This window comes from Hermetia illucens, chromosome 4 (genome assembly GCF_905115235.1).
Source record: "Hermetia illucens chromosome 4, iHerIll2.2.curated.20191125, whole genome shotgun sequence".
Taxonomy (NCBI): Eukaryota; Metazoa; Arthropoda; class Insecta; order Diptera; family Stratiomyidae; genus Hermetia; species Hermetia illucens.
This window is the reverse complement of record NC_051852.1, coordinates 87,334,344-87,354,740: the sequence shown is the minus strand read 5'-3', so window position 1 is coordinate 87,354,740 and position 20,397 is coordinate 87,334,344. Positions and strand designations below refer to the sequence as shown.

Below are 20,397 nucleotides of genomic sequence, written 5' to 3'. Positions count from 1 at the left end.
GGTCTTAAAGCCAATACAAAACGATGCAACTCGTTGCACGTGTAGACCACATATTCTCTTCCATATGGTTATCTATTTTCTATTTCATTTTCAATGAAACTGCTACAACTAACGCAGTGTAAGAGTTAAAAATACAGTAGTGGGGGAAGCGTCAGCTTCCATTACGTCCCTCATCCAACTTACTTAAGTAAATTCAGCATCGCGGGGTGTTCGATGGGTGAGCCACCGTAGGACTAGTCGGCGCAGAGCAGTTGGGGGCAGTGTCGACTTCTCGGCAGTCCCGGTGTGAATGAAGCAAACTTTTCGCGATTTTGTCTAAGTAGTAAATAAACGAGCAATAAATATGAAATTTCACTGAAACACCTTATTTTCATTTGATTTCGCATTCGTTTATTCTTTTGTAATGAAAATAACGTACATTCACATACATTCGAAAGAAGCCTGCCAGAAAAGTAAATGATAGAACTCCAGGAGTGATTGCAATTTCTTTGCAATCGCAAACATACCAATTTACTCAAAGACAGAAGCCTTCAACACTTTAAACGTGAAAGGAAAACGACTTATCGCAATGGAAAGTAGAACTAGACCGCTTAACTCGAATTCATAGCACATATTCGTCACCTAAAATTGTTTTCAGTTGATCAATTGTCTTTTCATCAGGGGGCGAATTTTTGAATGCTTCTCGAAGATTCGTCCATATTTCAGGGATCATTAAGCTCTTCCGTATATCCTCCAGTTCGTCCGGTGATACAGTGCTGAAATCAATGCTACGCTTATACTGATCGCAATACCTAAAGTTTAGGCTATCTTTGGTACGAACTAGAGTTATCGTGATAATACGCTTTTTATCCGATTTGTTTAATGATGTGTCTTTTAAGAAGGTCGAGTTGCCCAAGGTTGTTGAATTTTCCGATTTTATGGACTGGTTTTGAAGAAGCGGACTCTTATCATTTAAATTAGGTGCTGCCGCAACAGCCACAGTCGGCAAAACCGGTGTCGATGTAAGTTGCGGCTCTACTAATGAATTGTTAGGCGTTTCCGAGGATTTGTCTTTTCGCATCGAACGTCGACCTTTAGTGGGGGATTTTTCCTGGTTAGGCGAAATTTTTTTCATGGCTTGAGACTTTGCTTGTCGTGCACTACGTCGTATCGACGTATTTTTGCCATCTGAAGACGTAATCGAGTCTTCTTGTTTGACCTTTCGAGATCTAGGTGACGGCGTTTTAAGTTCCTCCTCCTTCTTCGAGGTGTTGTTAACGTGCTCGTTAAGTTTGTGTGATTCAAGTTCATCGGCTGATTTCAATTTCAATTTGCACGTTGCACATTTGTACATTTTTTGACGAGGTTTACGACAAATCTCTTCTGCACTATTCATTGCTTTTGCCCTATTTGACGGAGATTTACTAGTTGATGATTGCCGTTTCCGGGATGAATTCTTTTCAGGTTGATGTTTTTTGTCAGTCTCAGTGGGAGTTTGTACTGATGAGGTGACCGCCTCTCCATTTATGTCCGCTGGGGGTGATCGATCTTTCAATGGTGCTTTGTTGGTTTTGGATATTGTAACGAAGCTTAGAGAATTATTCTCTATTGAAGTTGATGCCAAGAATGTATTATTTCTCGCTGGTTTATCAAGATCTTTAGATGTGGACGATATGGGCTCTAGAGACGGACTGCGGTTTTCTGGCGATGATTGACGTTCAATTTTCAATGATTTCAAGTTTTTCAATGGTGTATTGGCTGCTCTTTTCTGTGTTCCAGTTTTGGATAATGATCGCGAAGTTGACGTTTTGTCATGGACTATTGCAAGTATATCATCTATATCTGAATCGGTAACGGCTGTTGGCCGTGGAAATTTTCTCTCGGGCAAATTGGAACTTTGTGTATCCGGCATCGAACGTTCGAATGTGTCAACGTCAATTACCTCTCTCTTTATTGTTCTTGAAATGTTGCGTGTTTCCATCACTTTTTTTCGTACAGCTTCATAATCTTGGATAATTTTTTGACACTCTGTTATCTTCTTTTTCTGAGCTCGATACCCCATAACATAGTCGAGACAGTGGTTGCATATGCATCGAATATTATCTGTTCGGCAAATCTGCAAAATAAATATTTGTTGGTTTATAATTTTGGAACGATTTTTGAAAATAATAGTCTTTTAAGGAGATCATCTCGTGTGATGTGTGTGATTTTTAAGGACGGAAAAAGGCAGTCTTGGAGAACCAACACGTCTGTGAACTCGAAAAATACAGGGAGCAATCGCACCAGGCGCGCAAGTTTTACCAACAAATCAGCAGGATGAAGCCTTATACATCTCGATGTTCATCCTGCCGCGACAAAGAGGGAAGTCTGAGTTTCGACAGAATGGGCATCCATCCATCGTCCATTTGGTCCGGTCCAACATCAACATCAAGTGGATCTGGACTTAGGATCCGTCACTATCCAAAACAATAATATAGCTTTAGCCTAGCTTAGGCTCAAACTTGGATATAATTCGCACCCTTGGCGTGTTTTTGTCAATATATAAAGGAGCGTTTTCCATCTGTTGCCACTTAGGGTCACGCTGCCCCCAGGGCAGAGATGAGGCAGCGTCTGATTAGTTGCCTCTGCCCTGGATGAAACCGTTAGTCCCTATTTTTTAAATGCTTGGGTTTCATGCCCCAAACAAGGGATTCGTGGACCAAAAAACCTGAGAGTAAGTTGCTCTCCATTTGTTCCGGTCCAACATCAAGTGGATGTGGACTTAGCATCCTTCACTATCCTAAACAACAGAACGGGCATATTGGAGCGATGGGTTGAGTATTTTAATGAACTGCTCAATAACCGAAATATCGGTGAGTTGGAGGTCCCGCCAACTGAAAACGACGGACAAATGCTGCCCCTACCAAGTATAGAAGAAACAGTCCATACAATCCACCGGCTTAAAAGCCATAAGTCGTCACGAGCAGATGGAGTTACAGCCGAATTGAAGGCGGCCAACTACACCAAGCGGTTCATCAACTGATGCTCAAAGTGTGGGACAGCGAATCAATGCCTGACGACTGGCAACGAGACATTATCTGTCCCATACATAAAAAGGGGCATATCACGCAGTACGGCAATTTTCACGTTGCTGTGTACCATCTATAAGATATTCTCCGCTATGTTGCTAGGCCAGATAGTCCCATCATTGGCCCATACCGAAGAGGCTTCACTCCAGGCAAATCAGCAACAGCTCGGATTTTCTTTCTGCGGCAAGCGGTGGAAAAACTGCTGGAATATGGCCATCAGTTGCACCATCTTTTCATGACAATGTAGCCAGGGTAAAACTGTATACGGCCATGAGAGAATTCGGTTCCCCGACGAAATTGATAAGACTGACTAGGCTGACCCTGAACAATGTGCGAGGCCAGATAAAAGCAGCAGAATCACTCTCGAGACCATTCAACGTCAACAACGGTCTAAGACAAATGGATACCCTATCATGCGTCCGCTTTAACCTGACCTTGAAGAAAGTGATTCGCAATGCAGGTGGAAATGCAAAAGGCATCATACCTTCATCCAGATCGAGCAGGCGGCGATTGGCATGAGATCTTGGGCTCCACATTAATGAAACCAAGACGAAGTATATGGTGGCAACGGTAGCGCCAAAGACTAAAGAACGAACAACATCGAATCACACTGGTTAAACGAAAAAAATAAAGGTAGGAGACTACAACTTTGAGACCGTTGAAAATTTCTCGTATCTAGGGTCGAAAATCAAAACCGATAACAGCTACGACGATGAAATTTGCGCACGGTTGTTGGCTGCCAACAGAGCCTATTTCAGCTTACAAAAACTGTTTCGCTTGAAACCATAGTTCAAAGCTCTTACTGAACAAGACTATGATCTTGCTAGTCCTCAAGTATTCCTCGGAGACCTGGGTTCTTAGGAAAAAACTGCAAACTCTTAGCCGCGTTTGAGAGAAGAATCCTCCGAAGAATTTTTGGCCTCCTACATGAGGATGGCCGATTCCGTAGCCTATATGACGACGAAACCTATGAGCGATACCACGACCACCTGGTTGTGGATAAAATCCGGCTCAACAGGTTGGGGTGGGCGACTCACCTAATTCACATGGATGAGGATGATCCAGCTCGAAATGTGTATAAGGGAAGAATCTATGGTAGAAAAAGAAGATGAGGCGGACCCTGCCTGAGATGGAGCGATGGCGTAGGTATTGACGCCAGACAGCTTTTAGGGATATCGAATTGGTGGGCTCCGGTGCAAAACGGGAGTGTCTGGAGTTCCTTATTAAGGCAGACCTAGAGTGGATACAGGTTCTTGCGCCGTTGATGATGATGAAATTAAATGTGTATTTTTTTTTTATTTAAAAATATTGTGTCGATTGCGGATACACACTGAAATGGCATCCATGTAAAAAAAACCAGAAACGGTGCCGATTCTGGCAAATTGGCTTATCTCAGATCAAAAACCAAAATTAATCTCTAAGTGAATGAATGGATATCGTGGGAACTAGGATTTTTTGCAAATATTAAAAATCCATTTTTTGCATACTTTTGAAAATTATAACTCAAAATCGCATGATCTTTTACTACTATTTTTTATGTGGATAGAAGACAGTTGAATATTTTTTAAAAATTATAGTTTCTACAATAGCCACGTATGTGCTGAATCTTCCATTACAATTTTTTTAAATTTCGTTGAACCGCTTTCGAAAAATGTTAGGTACCAGTTAAAAAAATTCGGTTTTAAGAAAAACGCGTTTGAAGGTTCACGTGCACGCACTGCACACTGAAATACCTTACTTCCCCACTGCTGTAACTTTTCGACTTCGATTTTCGGTTAATTACTCTGATGGTATATTTTAGGCATGCAAACAAAAACAAATCGGAATACCGGAAGCTCGCGCTTCGAGTATAAAGGTTTTGTGTTCATCTTATGTGAGAAACTTCAATGCACATTTTTCCATTAGTATATAGCTACAAATTCAACATATTCCCTCATATTTTTCCAAACTACAAGACATATATACATATTACAGCCATAGATATTATCCTCACCCTAAACAAACAAGCTGCCTGTTTCCGAATTCTCTACATATACATGCACGTATATAAATTGATCGTACCTATATTTCCGGTTTATTTCATGCACAAAAGTATATATATGTACATATATAGTACGTATCTTGAATACCGCTGGTTTAATGTACAAATATATCTATCTAAATTAGACCCTACTCGCAAACTTCATTAGCACGCATATACAATATACATAGATGCATACCTTCAGACACACATGTCTGTTTGGAGTAATTGATATTTGTATACAAAAGCCTAAAAAAAAACGCAATATAATTCTTTGCGATTCCATTCATATGAATGACGAATTGATGTGATGATGACGTCGTACACGTTGTAGAATGCATGAAATTCACAAACAAGTCGGGAAACCGGAAGCTCGGCGCTTCAGGTATGAAAGTTTTGTTTGTTTCTTCTGTGAATATATGCGAGTGCAGAACTATCTCCTCTGTACGTAGGCCGTTATGTATATGCATTTAGCATGTCTGACTACTCCCTTTAGTGTGGTATTGATATTTAGTTGCAGTAAATTTACACGGTAAAGTCAACTTTGAGCTACTGTCACTTTGTTAGTAATAGAATGATTTTGATCAAACTTAGTTATTATAGGCTTCATATTATATTGGATTGGGGACAAAGAAATGTCGTATTTTGTCAATAGAATGCGACGCATTGGGTCATACTATACGGCGACAATCTATGCTACAAGTGTCTCTTTGACGGTGTTGTGATCGTACGTTTCAGTCTCAAGATGTAGCGCGTCAAAGATGGAGTCCACCAAGCAAGAAATTTGTCATATTTTACTTTCTTACTACCTGAGAGGTAAAAATGCAACGAACCCGGCCGAACAAATTTGTGAAGTTTATGGGCCCGATACTGTAATGATTCGCACAGCACAACGTTGGTTCGATCGATTTCGTTCTGGTGTAGTGGATATTAAAGATACACCCCGTACTGGTAGGCCAATCGTCGTAGAAACCGATAAAATCGTCGAAATCATTCAAGTAGACCAGCATGTGAGCATTCGCTCGATTGGCCAGGAACTGGGTGTAGACCATAAAACCGTTTGGAACCATTCGCAGAAGATCGAATTCTAAAAAAAGCTGGATGTTTGGGTGCCACACGAGTTGACGCAAAAAAAAATCTCTTAGACCGAATCAACGTCTGCGATGCATTACCGAAACGGAACGAATTCGACCCATTTTCCGCCCGGATGGTGACTGGTGATGAAAAGTGGATCACTTAAGACAACCTCAAGTGAAAAAGATCGTGGTCGAAGTGCGGCGAACCGGGCCAAACCATCGCCAAGCCTGGATTGATTGCCAGGAAGGTTTTGCTGTGTGTTTGGTGGGATTGGAAGGGAATCATTCACTATTCTCACCAAATTTCGTGTCAATTGGTATAGCCGTTTCTGAGAAAAGTGCGTGTGATAGACAAACATTGAACCGATTTTAATAAGATTTTATTTTGCAAAAGATGGAAAAGATGTAGATATCGGAACCGGATGTATTTTGATGCCTAAATTTCCTAGAGATGCACCACCGTAATTTTTTTCAGATTTTTGGGTTGGATAGGTTCTGTTACACTTTTTAATGGTTATATTTTAAGCCCTCACTCCCCTATGTTTCACCCGATATCAAATATGGAATCAGTTTCAAAAAGTACTAATTGAGCCCTTTCGTTTGATAACCCACATGGCCCACATTTTATGAAAAAAAAATTTACACCCCCCGATTCATCACATGCTCTCACCATTTTCGTGACAATCGGTCTAGCCGTTTCAGAATAAATCGGATGTGGCAGGCAGACAGACAGGCATCTAACCGATTCTAATAAGGTCACACGGGATCACTTCCTTAACCGTTCTCTTACCACCCCATCGACGTGCAATTTGTTAAATTACATTAGTTTTGGAAAAGTTGGCTAAAACCGTCTCGGATCTTCATGGTTGGTCTAATTTTCTATCGAATTATGTATTATGACATTTTCTTTCATTTTTTTAGCTAAGAAAATTTCGAGGTAGTAAAAGGTAGTAAAAAGGTACATTCATCCTATCCAAAATTCATGTTATTCTTGTATTATAATATTATATCATAAAGCCAAAGTGTTTCTAAACAAAAAAATATAAATAGGTTTAGATAAATAAGTTATGATAGATTATAATCATTTTTAATTGTTTATAAAGTATACGATGATACGATGATTATAATAATAACCTTACTTCATAACATCATCGTTACGAAAGGAATATCGAATTTTCGACGCGCAGTAATATTAGGTTGGGGAAAAAGAAATTTCGTATTTGTGGTCGAAATTGGACGCTTTATTTAACATACTTAGAATTAACCGATTTAAGTCAAATAGCGCCGTTTTCTTCGCAAACTTGTTGCCATTTAGAAGACAACTTCATTATCCCCCCCCCCCTCCTTATTTCCAAAAAACTCAGACAGCCAGTTTTCGCAAACCTCTTTTGAGGCCAAGTTAGTAGCACCAAGAGCGTTCTGCATGCAGCGGAAGAGATGGTAATCACTTGGTGCCAGGTTCGGACTATACGGTGGGTGCGATAGTACATCCCATCCGAGCTCCCGTAGCTTCTAGCGGGTCATCAAGGATGTGTGAGGCCGAGCGTTGTCCTGGTGGAACACAACACCATTCCTATTGACCAATTCTGGCCGCTTCTGGTCAATCGCCTGCTTCAAACGGTTGAGTTGCTCACAGTAGAGGACTGAATTGAGGGTCTGGCCATAGTTGAGCAGTTCATAGTGGATGATTCCCTACGAATCCCACCAAACCCATAGCAAAACCTTCCTGGCCGTCAATCCGGGCTTGCGATGGTTTGGCCCGGTTCGCCGCGCTTCGACCACGATCTTTTTTGCTTGAGGTTGTCGTACGTGATCCACTTTTCATTACCAGTCAACCGCTTCAAAAATGGGTCGAATTCGTTCCGTTTTTTTGCGTCAACTCGTGTGGCACCCAAACATCCAGCTTTTTTTGGAATCCAATCTTCTGCAAATGGTTCCAAACGGTTTTTTGCATAGTTAAATACCAAATTTATATTAGTTTACAATGGTATAAACATTATTTTCAAATTCGGATCCTATCGCATATAAAAAATTCACAAAAGAGTGAGTGAGTCGACCTGAGAACGGCTAAGAATAGAATTCTGCGTGATTTTCTTTCTCCATTTCCCATAACTTTCTTACTATCTTTTCAGATCAGCTTGGCGGGAAAGCCGTAAAGGTATAATTTCGATTGAATATCTGATTAACGGAGACTATCAATGCCATGAGATGAGACCCTGAAATGGAAAAGTCAATCCAGAATAAAAAGGGGAACCATGCTGATAAGGTGGTCTTGTTGCTGCGCGATAGTTTCACAACTCACAGCGCGAACGCTACGAGGCAACTTCTGGGCTCGAATCAAATCCCGCATTCACTTCACTTGGCGATTTCAGATTACCATCTGTTCATTTCGCTGAATGTGCAGACGGGAGGTGCCGCGAGAATTATTTCCAACAGATCAAAAAATTGTCCACTGTATTGGAATGGAAAATAACTTACATATGTACAAATGTAATCATGTACTTTTCTTCTTTTAAATCACAGACAGTGAATTGTCTTTAATACGGTTTTTTTTACACAAAAGTTTAAAAATTGTAAAAATTTAAATAGTGTTCTTTTTTCAACAGACGCAAATTCTGTGCTATACGTCCTGTAATTGGAGAATTCTAGTTACGACCATTTAAAAAATCCCCAAGAAGTACGTGAAAATAAGCCTTCTAATGAAGTTCCCCCCTTAAAGCATATCAAGCAAAAAAATGGACGAAAACCGTTCAAAACTAATGCCACCGCAAAAAACCTGGGGAAAAAAAAAACTCCAATCAACTTGTCTATGTTATTCCGAAAAAAAAAAAATTGCAAATGCATGGCGAAAGGAATTGTAGAAAAGTAATAGCTGCGATGTGAAATTCCAGGAACCCCAACGAAGTGTGCTCCTTGACAAAACAGAATTTGTTATTGCGCTGGGCAGGGAACCATAATATGCCCCAGACAGCAATAATTTTACCACCGTATACTGTACTACAAGAAATTTGTGTGAGGTTGAAAATCGTTCGATGGTCCTGTGAGGGATCGCCGACTCCTTATCCACGATGACGAGCATTATATTAGGATTCCCTCAGAAAGTGTCGTGAGTGGTTATGATTTCAAACAAAGGCACCCGTCTTGAAAGTGGCAATTGGAAGGGGGAAATCCGTGTTCTCTGCCATCCCAAAGATAAAAGCTTAAATAATCTCGGAGCGCAGCAAGGAATACTTCAAAAGCTTGATCGACAGAGACCAGGCTGGTTTCCGTTCTGGATTCTCTTACGTTGACCACATCAACACCCCGCGTCTGAAGTCCTCTATGCAAGCGGAATGTGCAATGAGGGTTAAAGTGCCTCCGACTCATTGATTATCAATGCGCAATCGGATGAAAATTATGCAAAAGTTGTGGAATAGGTTTAGTTAAACGTGTAGGACGAGCATGGTAACAGGCAATTAGTAGACGTACTAACTTGTTATAGCTTGCAATCTTACACAAATACGAAAATTGGGAATAGATCTGACGGAGATGTCCGAATAATACATGTATGTGTGAAAACAGGTTTGGCTTGAACCCAATTGTCCAGTTTTACGCTTTAAAGTAGATAAGATAAGAAAAGATCTCAATGAGAGATACGCCGAGAAATAGTTAGATAGAAGACGATATAAGAAAAAGGATCTCGGTCGAATAGATACGAAATAAAAATTGAGGGATTTATTTTGTGTTTCTTTTTATATTAAGAAAAGTGCATTTAAGTACTGTAGAGTTACAAAGCGGATTTCGCGAGAATTGCACTTTGCAGGTTGGGGCGGAGTTTAATGGACCATGCCATCTTTCCTCAAACACCTCGATCGCAGATGACATATTTTGTTTGCATTCACCGCGTGATTGACCTTGGCCAAACGGTTCTGGATTTGGAAAGAGAGGCAAGTAGAATTGGACTAAAGTCTCAGTTTGGCAGGTCACCGCATTCTCCCGATCTGTATTAATGGACAGAGCATCGAAGGCGTTCAATAATTTGTATATCTAGCAAACATCGCCCTTGCCGACGGTGGCACTGAACAGGATGTCGCTCGGCGCATTAACAGAGTTAGACCCGCTTTCGGCGCCTAGTCTAAAACCTGGAAATGCAATTATCGCAACACCAAGATCATGTTTAGACTGCTCTGTGTTAATGCTATTTCTGTGTTGCTATATGGAAATAGTACATGGAAAGTGACTATCACTGTTATTCAAAAACAGTAAGCATTTATCAAAGTTTATCCTGGAATTAGATGAAGCGCACATTAGCGGACCATGTTCGATGGGGCTATGCCCCACTTCTAGGTGAATGGCAACTATATAATTATCTGCAACTAACGTGGCCGCAGTTCAAATTGTTAAAGCAATTATTCTAGTAACTGCTGCACGAAGAAACACAAAATTTATTGATTTTTCTCACTACAGTCTGATTCACCTAAAAGTCAGGTAAATTTGACGAAGAAACCTTAAGTGTTGGAAACAAAATCAATTCCGAAGTTAAGTCATTACCCGACAGCAGGACCACTCTAATTCGAGAGAGTGACTAAATTCCTTAACAAGGTATGATGACGGAAATTGGCTGACATAAAATCCGGCGCTCACATTACTCCCACGTCTCAATAGATTCACGGCCAAGTCAAATTAAATAACTTTTTTCTAATTAAAAACAATGAGCCTGTCTATGACAATGTAAAAACCGCATGTAAACCACGTTTCATCTCAACCATGTTATCTCCTCCGCACACACGACAATCAGAAGCTTTGTTGTCTTTAATACATAGTATCACCATATATCGTACTTTAATCCTGCCAAGCTGACTGATCCACACCTTCGTTAACCTCAATCGGTAAATCCTATAACGGCAAGCAATCTATAAATCCAGATGAGCTTCATAACTTAGTAAACTCACGCTTCTCTCAAGTTCTCCCTTGCAGTCTTCGATAACTTTTCTAATACTTGAAAAATTGCTAAAATTGTGCTAGTCCATAAGGCCAATCCAAGAAGTTTTCCGGATTCAGGCCAACATTTGTTCTATATAAACTTAGAAAAATGTTTGAAAAAGTCCGGGCTTGATCATTTTCAATTCGGGTTCCGCTATAAACACGGAACATAGCATTCTTTTAGACCCTTTTACAATGAAGAAACCGCCAGACTTAATGTCAACTGTAGCATATGCTGTCTAGACAAACGGACACACACAGAATGAATCTCCATGAATTCCACGGTTCCCATAGTTGACGGGAGGATAGACTCTTTTACGTCAGTGTAAGAAAGAATCTGCTCATAGCTGACATTCGCAATGATCAGTCTGATTTGGAAATCAATCAAGTTGAGGATGATATTTTCATATTTGCGTCTTGCCTCGATCCCATAGGAAGCTACACATGGATTAATCGTTCCGCAGGTGAAAGGCTTTATGTTTCCCTAGATGAGGAACTTTGAGTGCGTGGCGGTTGCACTTGTTTAATAGTTTAAAATTCAATTGCGTACCACTTTTCGGCAACGATTTACACAAACAATTTGCTCTGTAAACTACTCTATTGATTACAGTTAATTACATACGCTTCACACTAGGAATTCAAGATAATTAGTAAATGTGAAGAAGTTCACCTAAAACAAATACAAAAGAGGGTCCAGCTAATATCGACAAAGCCCAAAAGGGCTGGCGAGAAGTAGCTTCTTCATATATGGGACTATAATATTTCACTCGAATATCAATTATTCTCGTTATTATATCGTCAGCATCTATTTGCACGGCTTAAGATGCAGTGAATTCACGTGAAATGGATAACTTTGAACTGCTATAACTTTGATACTACTTCTCACGAAACTGTGCGGTACTGTTTGGTATATTTTGGACGAACCTAAGGGGGGTTTACAGGTCAACTTCGAAAAGTTAGTAATAAGATATTATTAAGTTTATTTGATCAGAAATCGGAATCGAACATATTTTACACGTAAATATATTTCACTCACTGTGTGCGTGGGATTTCATAATTGCCATATGTCCACCAAATTTCATTTGAATCGGTGCCGCCGTTTTCTGTGTGTGTGTGACAGACAGAACGATCGATTTTACTAAGGTTTTGTTTTAAACAGAACTTTAAAAAGCAAACATAATCATTACAGCTCTCCTCTGGGAGACTAACAATAGACAAACCTTAAAATATTAATACAGTTTAGGTTAAGCACAGCAAGCTAGAACAAGACTATATTTGTGTAAACTAGAAACATTTTGGAATAACTATACACATATGTGTACGGTTGCCAGCTAGTATTTGCGGGATATAGCAAGTCAACCATACCTTTGCGCCATCGGTCGCAGTTACTTGATATGCGCTTCGATTCCCTCAGGGCTTTTCGAGACGCCCACGCTCCTCCTCTAGTGCTCTGTGTCAAGTGCTCTTGGAGAGACCTACTCCTTGTCCATCTTGTTTTTCCTCAGTCCAACTCTACGTGCCTCTCTCCAAATCGAGGCCAATGTCCATGACCCGGTGAAGAAGCAAACAAATGTCATCAGCGTAGTCGACGGAAAGATGTTATGGTCCATTAAACTCCTCCATGTCCTTCCTACAAGACAACATGGAGAATGTCACCGATAATAAGAAGAAATAAAATCAGTGACAGGATGCAGCCCTGCCGGACTCCGCTTTGGACCTTAGATTCCTATGAGATTTTACCTCGGAGTGTTGATGTAGTTAATGCCGGAGGATCCGGGTCGGAAACCAGCTTGCTCTCTGTCGATTAAGCTTTGGAAATGTTCTTTGATATTTTTCAGGATTGCCAGAGAGCACACTCACTCTCAAGATGGGTGCTCTTCTTTGGAATCTTAACATCTACTACTCTGAACTTCTCGGAATTTCGTACGATATCGGTAAGCGCGTCATATCTTTAAATCTACTGTTGATCGCCAGGTGGTCAATCTGATTGCTGGTGCGTTGTCGGTCAGTTGAAACACACTGACCTTATGGCCGGCGCTGTGCTGAGTAAGGTGCTGCCAATGAAGAGGCGGTCGAAGCTGCAGAAATCCACAAACCTCCCACCATTATGGTTACCGTCGCCAAGATTGCGCTGCCTTTCCCGTACAATATCCTTCTCCACAATATCGAAAGTTTTCGTTGATGAATAACACTGTGCAATTACCAGAACTCTGTCAGAAACTAGGTCGCAGATCAAGAGAGCGCACCTTGCAGTAGCTGTCAGAGTCCATACACTAAATTTTCGTCTGCTGCTGTTAGGCTTCTAGAGTACAAAAGCACATTGCCACAAGAGGGAGAGAAGTACTCTCCAGCGCCTCACGATCTTACTACGTTTGGACCCAGAATGTCCTCGAAACCGTTGTCGAGGAGCGTGTACACATTCCAGAACCATAAACCAATCTTATTCGGTTTTTGATAGCTAGCGCCGTAACCGTGGGGTTAGTCCATATCTGAGCGGTTGTTGACATTTTGGTAGTAATAAAGTTTCAAAATTTGCAGTTTCTAACCCACAAATTTGTATCCCTTTTAATCGCATTTTACGAGCAAGCAAACTGAGTGTATTTTTAAGCTCCAACTTTGAGTGCATTTCTAAGCCACAAATCGAGGCGAAGAAGATCCTGCACTAAGTATGTGCTGTTTTGTAACTTGCATTCTAAAGCTACATAGCCTACATAACGACGAAATCTATGAGCGATACCATCACCGTCTGGTTGTTGATAAAATCCGGCTCAATAGGTTGTGGTGGGCCGGTCACTTAATCCGTATGGACGAGGATGATCGCGCTCAGAGAGTCTACAAGGTCAATATGTTTGGTAGAAAAAAGAGACGAGGCAGATACTGAGATGGAGCGATGGCGTAGTCCGGGACCCCAGACAGCTTTCAGGGATATCGAATTGGTGGATCTCGGCGCAAAACCGGGAAGTCTGGAGTCTGGAGATGATAATAAAGCTCCAACGGTGCAGCAATAGGAGTTACACGGACGAAATGTGAAGAAAGTTGAGAGCAATTTCCTCGGGAAAACTGGAAATATCTTACTCAACAAAGAATGTCTTGAAGCCATAGGAGTGTTGGAATTAAGAAAAGTGATGGCCTACGCAAAACTATCGAAAAGAAAGCGTTTTGCAACGCTTCCTTTATAAAATCATGTGTTGCAATGAGACAAATATACACTTTCTATGTCCCAATCGCTTGGCAAGGAAGCCTACAAAACACTGCTGACATGTTATAATTTGCATTTTGCGTTCAAGGTTGCAGACCTACAAGCACTACAAGACCATTTGCAGTTTTATTACTTTCCCAAGCAGAGTACGGGAACTGTTTGCGCATTTCGGTTGACACTTTCGATTGAGCCCTGCCTCAACGTGCGGCGCGTTGGCGACGGGTGCAAGTCTCCCACAAGAGACGAGCGCTTGAGGCACTCATTGCAAATCCCGCCAAGACGACTCCGCCATTCGAATCTCCAACGACCTGGCCATTGTCAAGATGTATATTTCTGAGCAGCTCTTATTCCACACTTAAAGAATGAATGTGTCAACAGATTTGCTCACCTGGACATCGAATAACACCTTCACGGTCTCGTATAATTCAGGAATTGTCGAGCAATCCACGGGCGCTTCGGTGAGGTCGGTGAGGCACAGCCGACATGATCGCTCATAGCACATCATCTTGGCGCGGAAAAACGTCTCGGCACTGCTAGACTAGCGAACGAAAATGTAAATTCGCGGTCACAGAGTTATCAAATACTTTATTTGACTTCACAACATTTCCAAAGAAACTGCTCAAGAAACAAAGTTAGAAGCGTCAACAGAGCGCTTGCGAGAAACACCTTTTGACAGCTTCGATTATCGTCTCCTCCGCTCCCGGGGCTCGAATCGCAAATTTGATTGGACCAAGCGGTAATCTAAAGTCCCGCCGTTGTCGGTGTCTAGGGTGGTAAACGGTCAAGACGTCAATGCGCCTGTGGTAAGTGGATGGTAAGTGCCCGGATTTAAGTTTGGTGTGTTTGAGAAGCACTGGACTGAATGGGCGTTAAGTGTATTAAAATCGGAGTCGTTGCTTATTTTAAATTCTGGAACAAGTGCATACACTATTCATGACAATCTGTTGTAGACGATTCAAGCGAAAATTCATTAACTGCACTGAAAACCAATGCGTTTTCCGACCAGCAATCCGACCACTGTTAAGAAATTGTATTTTTATGTTTTGTGTAAAAATGAAATCTTGTTAGTACCGGACACTGACATATATTTAACCAGCACAGCATAGTCTATACAGAAATCAACAGGTTTGACAGTTCGCTCGTGCACTTGGCTTCCTGTAGGGTTATTGCTTCACCGACAACAATCTAATTATTTCTGGGTAAACTTTTTCCTGCATCGAGTCATGTTGATTCTTCTGTATCCAGCTCTTCGTCTATAACTTCTGTTTTCTTCCCCATGTAATCACGTCAAATTATCGTGTTGCGGGGTCTGGTTGGCAGTGTTCCTGATTTCGCGCCTGCAGATCATTTCTTTTAGCCTTTCTCCTTTTCCTCCTATTTAATATCCTTTAGCACCTCCATTATCCTCTTTTCAAATTGTATCTCGACTTCACATTATACAGAAAGAGGAACATATTTTAAATACTCGTCTGTAAGTGATCACTTTGAGTGCTCTTTTAAGGGGGTCATCCCGTGTGTCGGGTTGGAGAAATCGATTTTTTTTGCATGAATTGTATCTATATATAATGGAAAATATGTGGTCAAAGGGATTTTCCGATATTCCGAGTCGTTCAGAAATTATAGTGTTAAATAGGTAAGGAGTTTGCAACCGCGGCTAGAGTACTCGATGAGAAAGAGCATGGAATCTTTTTTTACCTGTTAGTTTTTTACCAGAGCCTTATAAATTCGAACACAGGTATAAATATAAAAAGATGAAAAACCAATCAATTGTCTAAACTTATTTGCTGTTTGAAATAAAAAGTATAATCCAGTCTAGAGTGAGCACTGAAAGGCGTTCAAGTTATACTCAGTTATATTTTGTTGTAAGTATTGTGCTGTTTGTGTGTTCAGTGATTTTTTCAAATGGATTGTACGAAGGGAGATCGCTTTAACGTTCAACGTCATGCTCGCACTAAAAAACGAGTATTTCATGGGAATCGATAGTTATCAGAGAAGAAAAAGGACTTCGCATCAACATCAGCAAAGAAACTTTTAGCAAGCATGAACATGGATGTTCCAATTGCGACAAGTTTTGTATATTGGATTTTGCTGGAGTTTTCTCCGGTATTTCTGCAAATTTCTGCAAATAATAAAATATATGTAGTAGTAAAAAAGGACCTAACTACATTTTCTGCGCTAGCTATTCGTCGACATGCAAATTCGATAGAAGGAATGAAGCAAGAAATTTGGGAAACTTTCTTCCATAAATGTTCTACAGACGAAAATCCTCAGCATCAAAATTGTCCAGCAGGCGAGGACAGTTGGTGCAAATGGCGCCAAGCGGAAGCTAAAGTAGAACTGGATAGTTTTAACCACGAGAAGGCGCCTTTGACTGAAGAAGTTCAAACAGTCATCAAATCAATCTACGAAGATTTGTCACGAGATGATCTCTTGAACAGATGTTTAGGAGCAGAGACCCAGAATAACAATGAGTCGTTAAATGCATTGATCTGAACTTTCGCTCCTAAACACCTTCATTCTGGGGCCAAGGTCCACTTTTCTGGCTGTAATTATTTTCAATGAAGGATTCAATGGCATTCTCAAAATCCTAGTGACAGTGTCAAGTTCGTCACATATATCAGGTTTATGCCGACCGCCGTAATGAAGTGCGAATTTGGCGGTCCGAACGACGATCGACTGACCTCGCTAAAAGAGCCACAATTGACACCAGAGAGCAACAATCGGCCTTGCAAGACTTTTTTGAAGAAACGGAGGGTGCTCTCTATGGACCAGGTATAGCAGATTAATGCTGAGCTAAAATTTTACTGTTGATAATCACAGTTAAATTTTCAAATGTGTTTTTCTCGAAACTGCATCTTGAAAATCGGCTGCCACCATAGCTCAAAATCTATCCAACCAAATTCTTTGAAATTTTCACGGTTTCTTTAGTACATATTTCTATGTTCCGCAAAACTAGGATAATTGCAATCGGATGAGTCATTTTTTTATTCAAAAAAAAAACCGTAAAAAAACACCAAAATCCAAAAAAATAAAGGTTAAAAGCCCACCAAAAATTTAGCTTTTAATATTTTCTAATTATCCTAGTTTGCGGACCGTGGAATATTGTCCACATTAAAATGGCGTTTAGTTTTTTCCCTCAGATGAACACAGCCCCCTCCAGCGTGGCAGCAGAAAAACACCTTTTTTTGGAGATGGGTGCATAAATTAATCCTATTCCGAAAATTAGCTACGAAATCAAGCTGAAAAATTTATCACATATACTAGAGATATCAATAAACATATGCTGAAAAAATCACGTTTCTATCTTTATCTAGTCCTTCAAAATAATTTTTCAAATAAGGGCAAAAAAAATGACCCCCTTAAATTGCTATCAAAACATCATTTTTGTTTCACCATAAACTGCATTGGCCGGACATTCACATCCTCATGCTGACCACCTAGCAAATACATTTTGCCTGGCGGATTGGTTCAGGCAATTACGAAACTTTTATTTATGTACTGTTGCGAAAAAGTTGAATGCATGCAGTCTTTTCGAGGATAGAACCGCTGATTCTGTTTCGGTTCACGAGCAGACTCAATTGACCGGGGAAGTGAATTTTGAAAATCACATCGAATGGAGATGGGGAGCGGTAGACTGTCATCGCCAATTCACCTGAATTAATAAACGTGGTGTCTGACAAACAATTTCTGATTCATGGAATTTTTTTGGTGTTAATGTCAAAGTAAGGCCGGAAATACCTTTTGAACGTGGAAAATTAAACATAATCGTTAATTTATTATTTTTTGAGAAGTTTTAGAAAAGAAACGGCTGAAAGTCCTTTTTATTAAAAGTAATTTCGTTTCTTTTATTCTAAACCGCTTAATTGTCTATGTTTCCACTGTTCAGAAAAGATGTGAAAATTTTTGCGAGTAAAATATATAATTTCTCCAGGAGAAGGATGACCACACTATTCAAGTGATTTTTTTATTATTTATCTCCGAGGTGTCTGAACGTTCGATTTTACTACTACATTGAACACTAGCACCGAAATCCAAGCAGTTATGCTTGGACGATTCCATTTAGTTAAAAGAAGCTTTGTTGGTGGGGCCGGTGGCAGATTAATGGGAAAATCCATTTAGCATTTCCTTTGAAGCCAGCAACAGTAATGACAATTCAATCGTCGAGTTGGTTCAACGTTGTCTCCCAGATCACGTTGGTCTGTGTTCAAATACCTGTTGTATCATTGATGTCTGCGTCTGTCTGGATGCCTTATACTCCACAAGGGAGTGAACAAATTTTGTAACATACTGCCTAGCAAAATATACTCGATCTTCTTTTCTTCAGTTTTTGTCCCGTTCAGAAGGGGGGTCGGGTCGTCTTGTTCGTTTGCTCCATTTTGTTTTATCAAAGCTCTAATCTGGATACATCAAGAGGCTTTTAAACCACCATCCGCGTATCAAGCTACCTTTGGTTTGGCTAGTCTTCCGGTCGTTTTCCAGCTACTTTGATGTTCAGGCCAATCTTGACAAGTGGAGTTTTCATCAGCACGAATTACATCGAAGACGCTTCTTTCGCAATTTCTCCACGATCGGTGCACTCTACATTAACCGTGGATATCCCCATTTCGGACGTGATCATGTATTACCACCTGTAAAGATGTTGGCGAGAAGCAGAGGTGGCAGTGGTATATATGCAAGAAGCGCGAAGTTACGACGATACTTGTTGAGCTTTTTTTCGAAGACCTACAAGAAGTGTACATCCTGAGAGGCAGTCAAAGCATTCTTATCACGAAAGCAGTGATTTCCAGCGTAGCACCGCGCCCTTGCAGTAAAAGATCTGAATTGCTTCAAGACAAAGGTGAGCCTCTTCGGACGGGGTCACTTTCAACCAAATTGACCATGTGCTGATTGAACGCCGCCACCTCTCAGTCTTGATGAATAGGGGGGAAATGGATGCTACAATAACTGCAGTCAACAGAGATCCTGGAGATAAAGCATCAACAAATGATCTTCACAATCACCTGAAGAACGTTATCATAAATACGGCCACAAACATACTATGGTAGAAAAAGTGGCATTGCCAGATCTCCAAAGAAGAGTTGCAGAAAGTGAAAAACCAACCACCATGATCCACATCCTGCAAGCGAATATGGATAGGAGTGCAACTGCTTACAACTTAATGGGGCAGATGGTGCCGTTTACCTCGCACGGAACGAATCTATGTCCGCTTTACAGAATCAATTCGGTTCCTTCTCCTCCGGAGAACGAGATTCGAAACCCAGAAGGGAAAGTCGGAGGGGATTTTAACACCAAAGCTCGCGGGCCATGCCACAACCAAAATAAGTTTTCTTGTTTTAAATATCAGTAATAATTTGACATTCCGACGCTCTGGTTACTAAGGCACTATCCCTGACGTAAACTTTGCTACCGAGTCCTTAGTGTCAGCGGTGCAAGGATGGAGGTTATCGGAAGATTTTACGGTCAGCGATCATCAGTACATTTCATTCCAAGCGACAAACGTGACAAATGTTCAGGCGTCCAGCAAATAGCTATGACGTTGTAAAATTTGCCGATTAAGGTAGGCAAATTATGGGTCAGACCTAGGCGCGGATTGACGAACTGCGACTGAATCCCTAGCACAATCAACAATGGGCTTCATCTCCGCATTTTGCAATCCATCGTCGCTCGAAAGAAGAGTCCGTCCTAGGAAGTTACCTGTGTGCTGGCGGCGGTTGAGATCACAAGTCTACGCAGGAATTGCCTCATACTTTGGCGGATTAAAATGAGGTCATCCTTAGATTCACAGAATATAAGAGAGCCAAAAGGAACTCTGCCACGAAATCAACAAGCAGAAAGCATGCTGCTGGCAGGAGCTAATCAACGACGTCAGCATGGGGTTTCGGTTCCCATCGATCATTCTGTTTCATGGAAGCAGTGAAGACGGAGCAAATCGTACATACCCTTTTTCCTGTCTACCCCATCCAAGTTGATGTTGTCGATGAGAGGGTGAGTATTGAAGAATGCCCACCCTGAAGCCCATGAAGGGCAAATAAGCCCCAGGATCGGATGGTATTCCCAGCGAAACTTGCGCGTGCTGATAAGTATTGGCATAAG

The 20,397-nt window shown here is 40.9% G+C and overlaps 1 protein-coding gene across 1 annotated transcript; it reads right to left on the bottom strand.

Moving 5' to 3' along the window:
- Positions 1-367: 367 nt before the first annotated feature.
- Positions 368-14,994, bottom strand: LOC119655251. The gene is made up of 2 exons (XM_038061046.1): positions 14,693-14,994; positions 368-2,095 (listed from the first exon to the last, which is right to left on the bottom strand). The coding sequence occupies exons 1-2, from the start codon at positions 14,807-14,809 to the stop codon at positions 602-604; spliced, it is 1,611 nt and encodes a 536-aa protein (XP_037916974.1). The 5' UTR covers positions 14,810-14,994; the 3' UTR covers positions 368-601.
- Between the last annotated feature and the right edge of the window lie 5,403 nt (positions 14,995-20,397).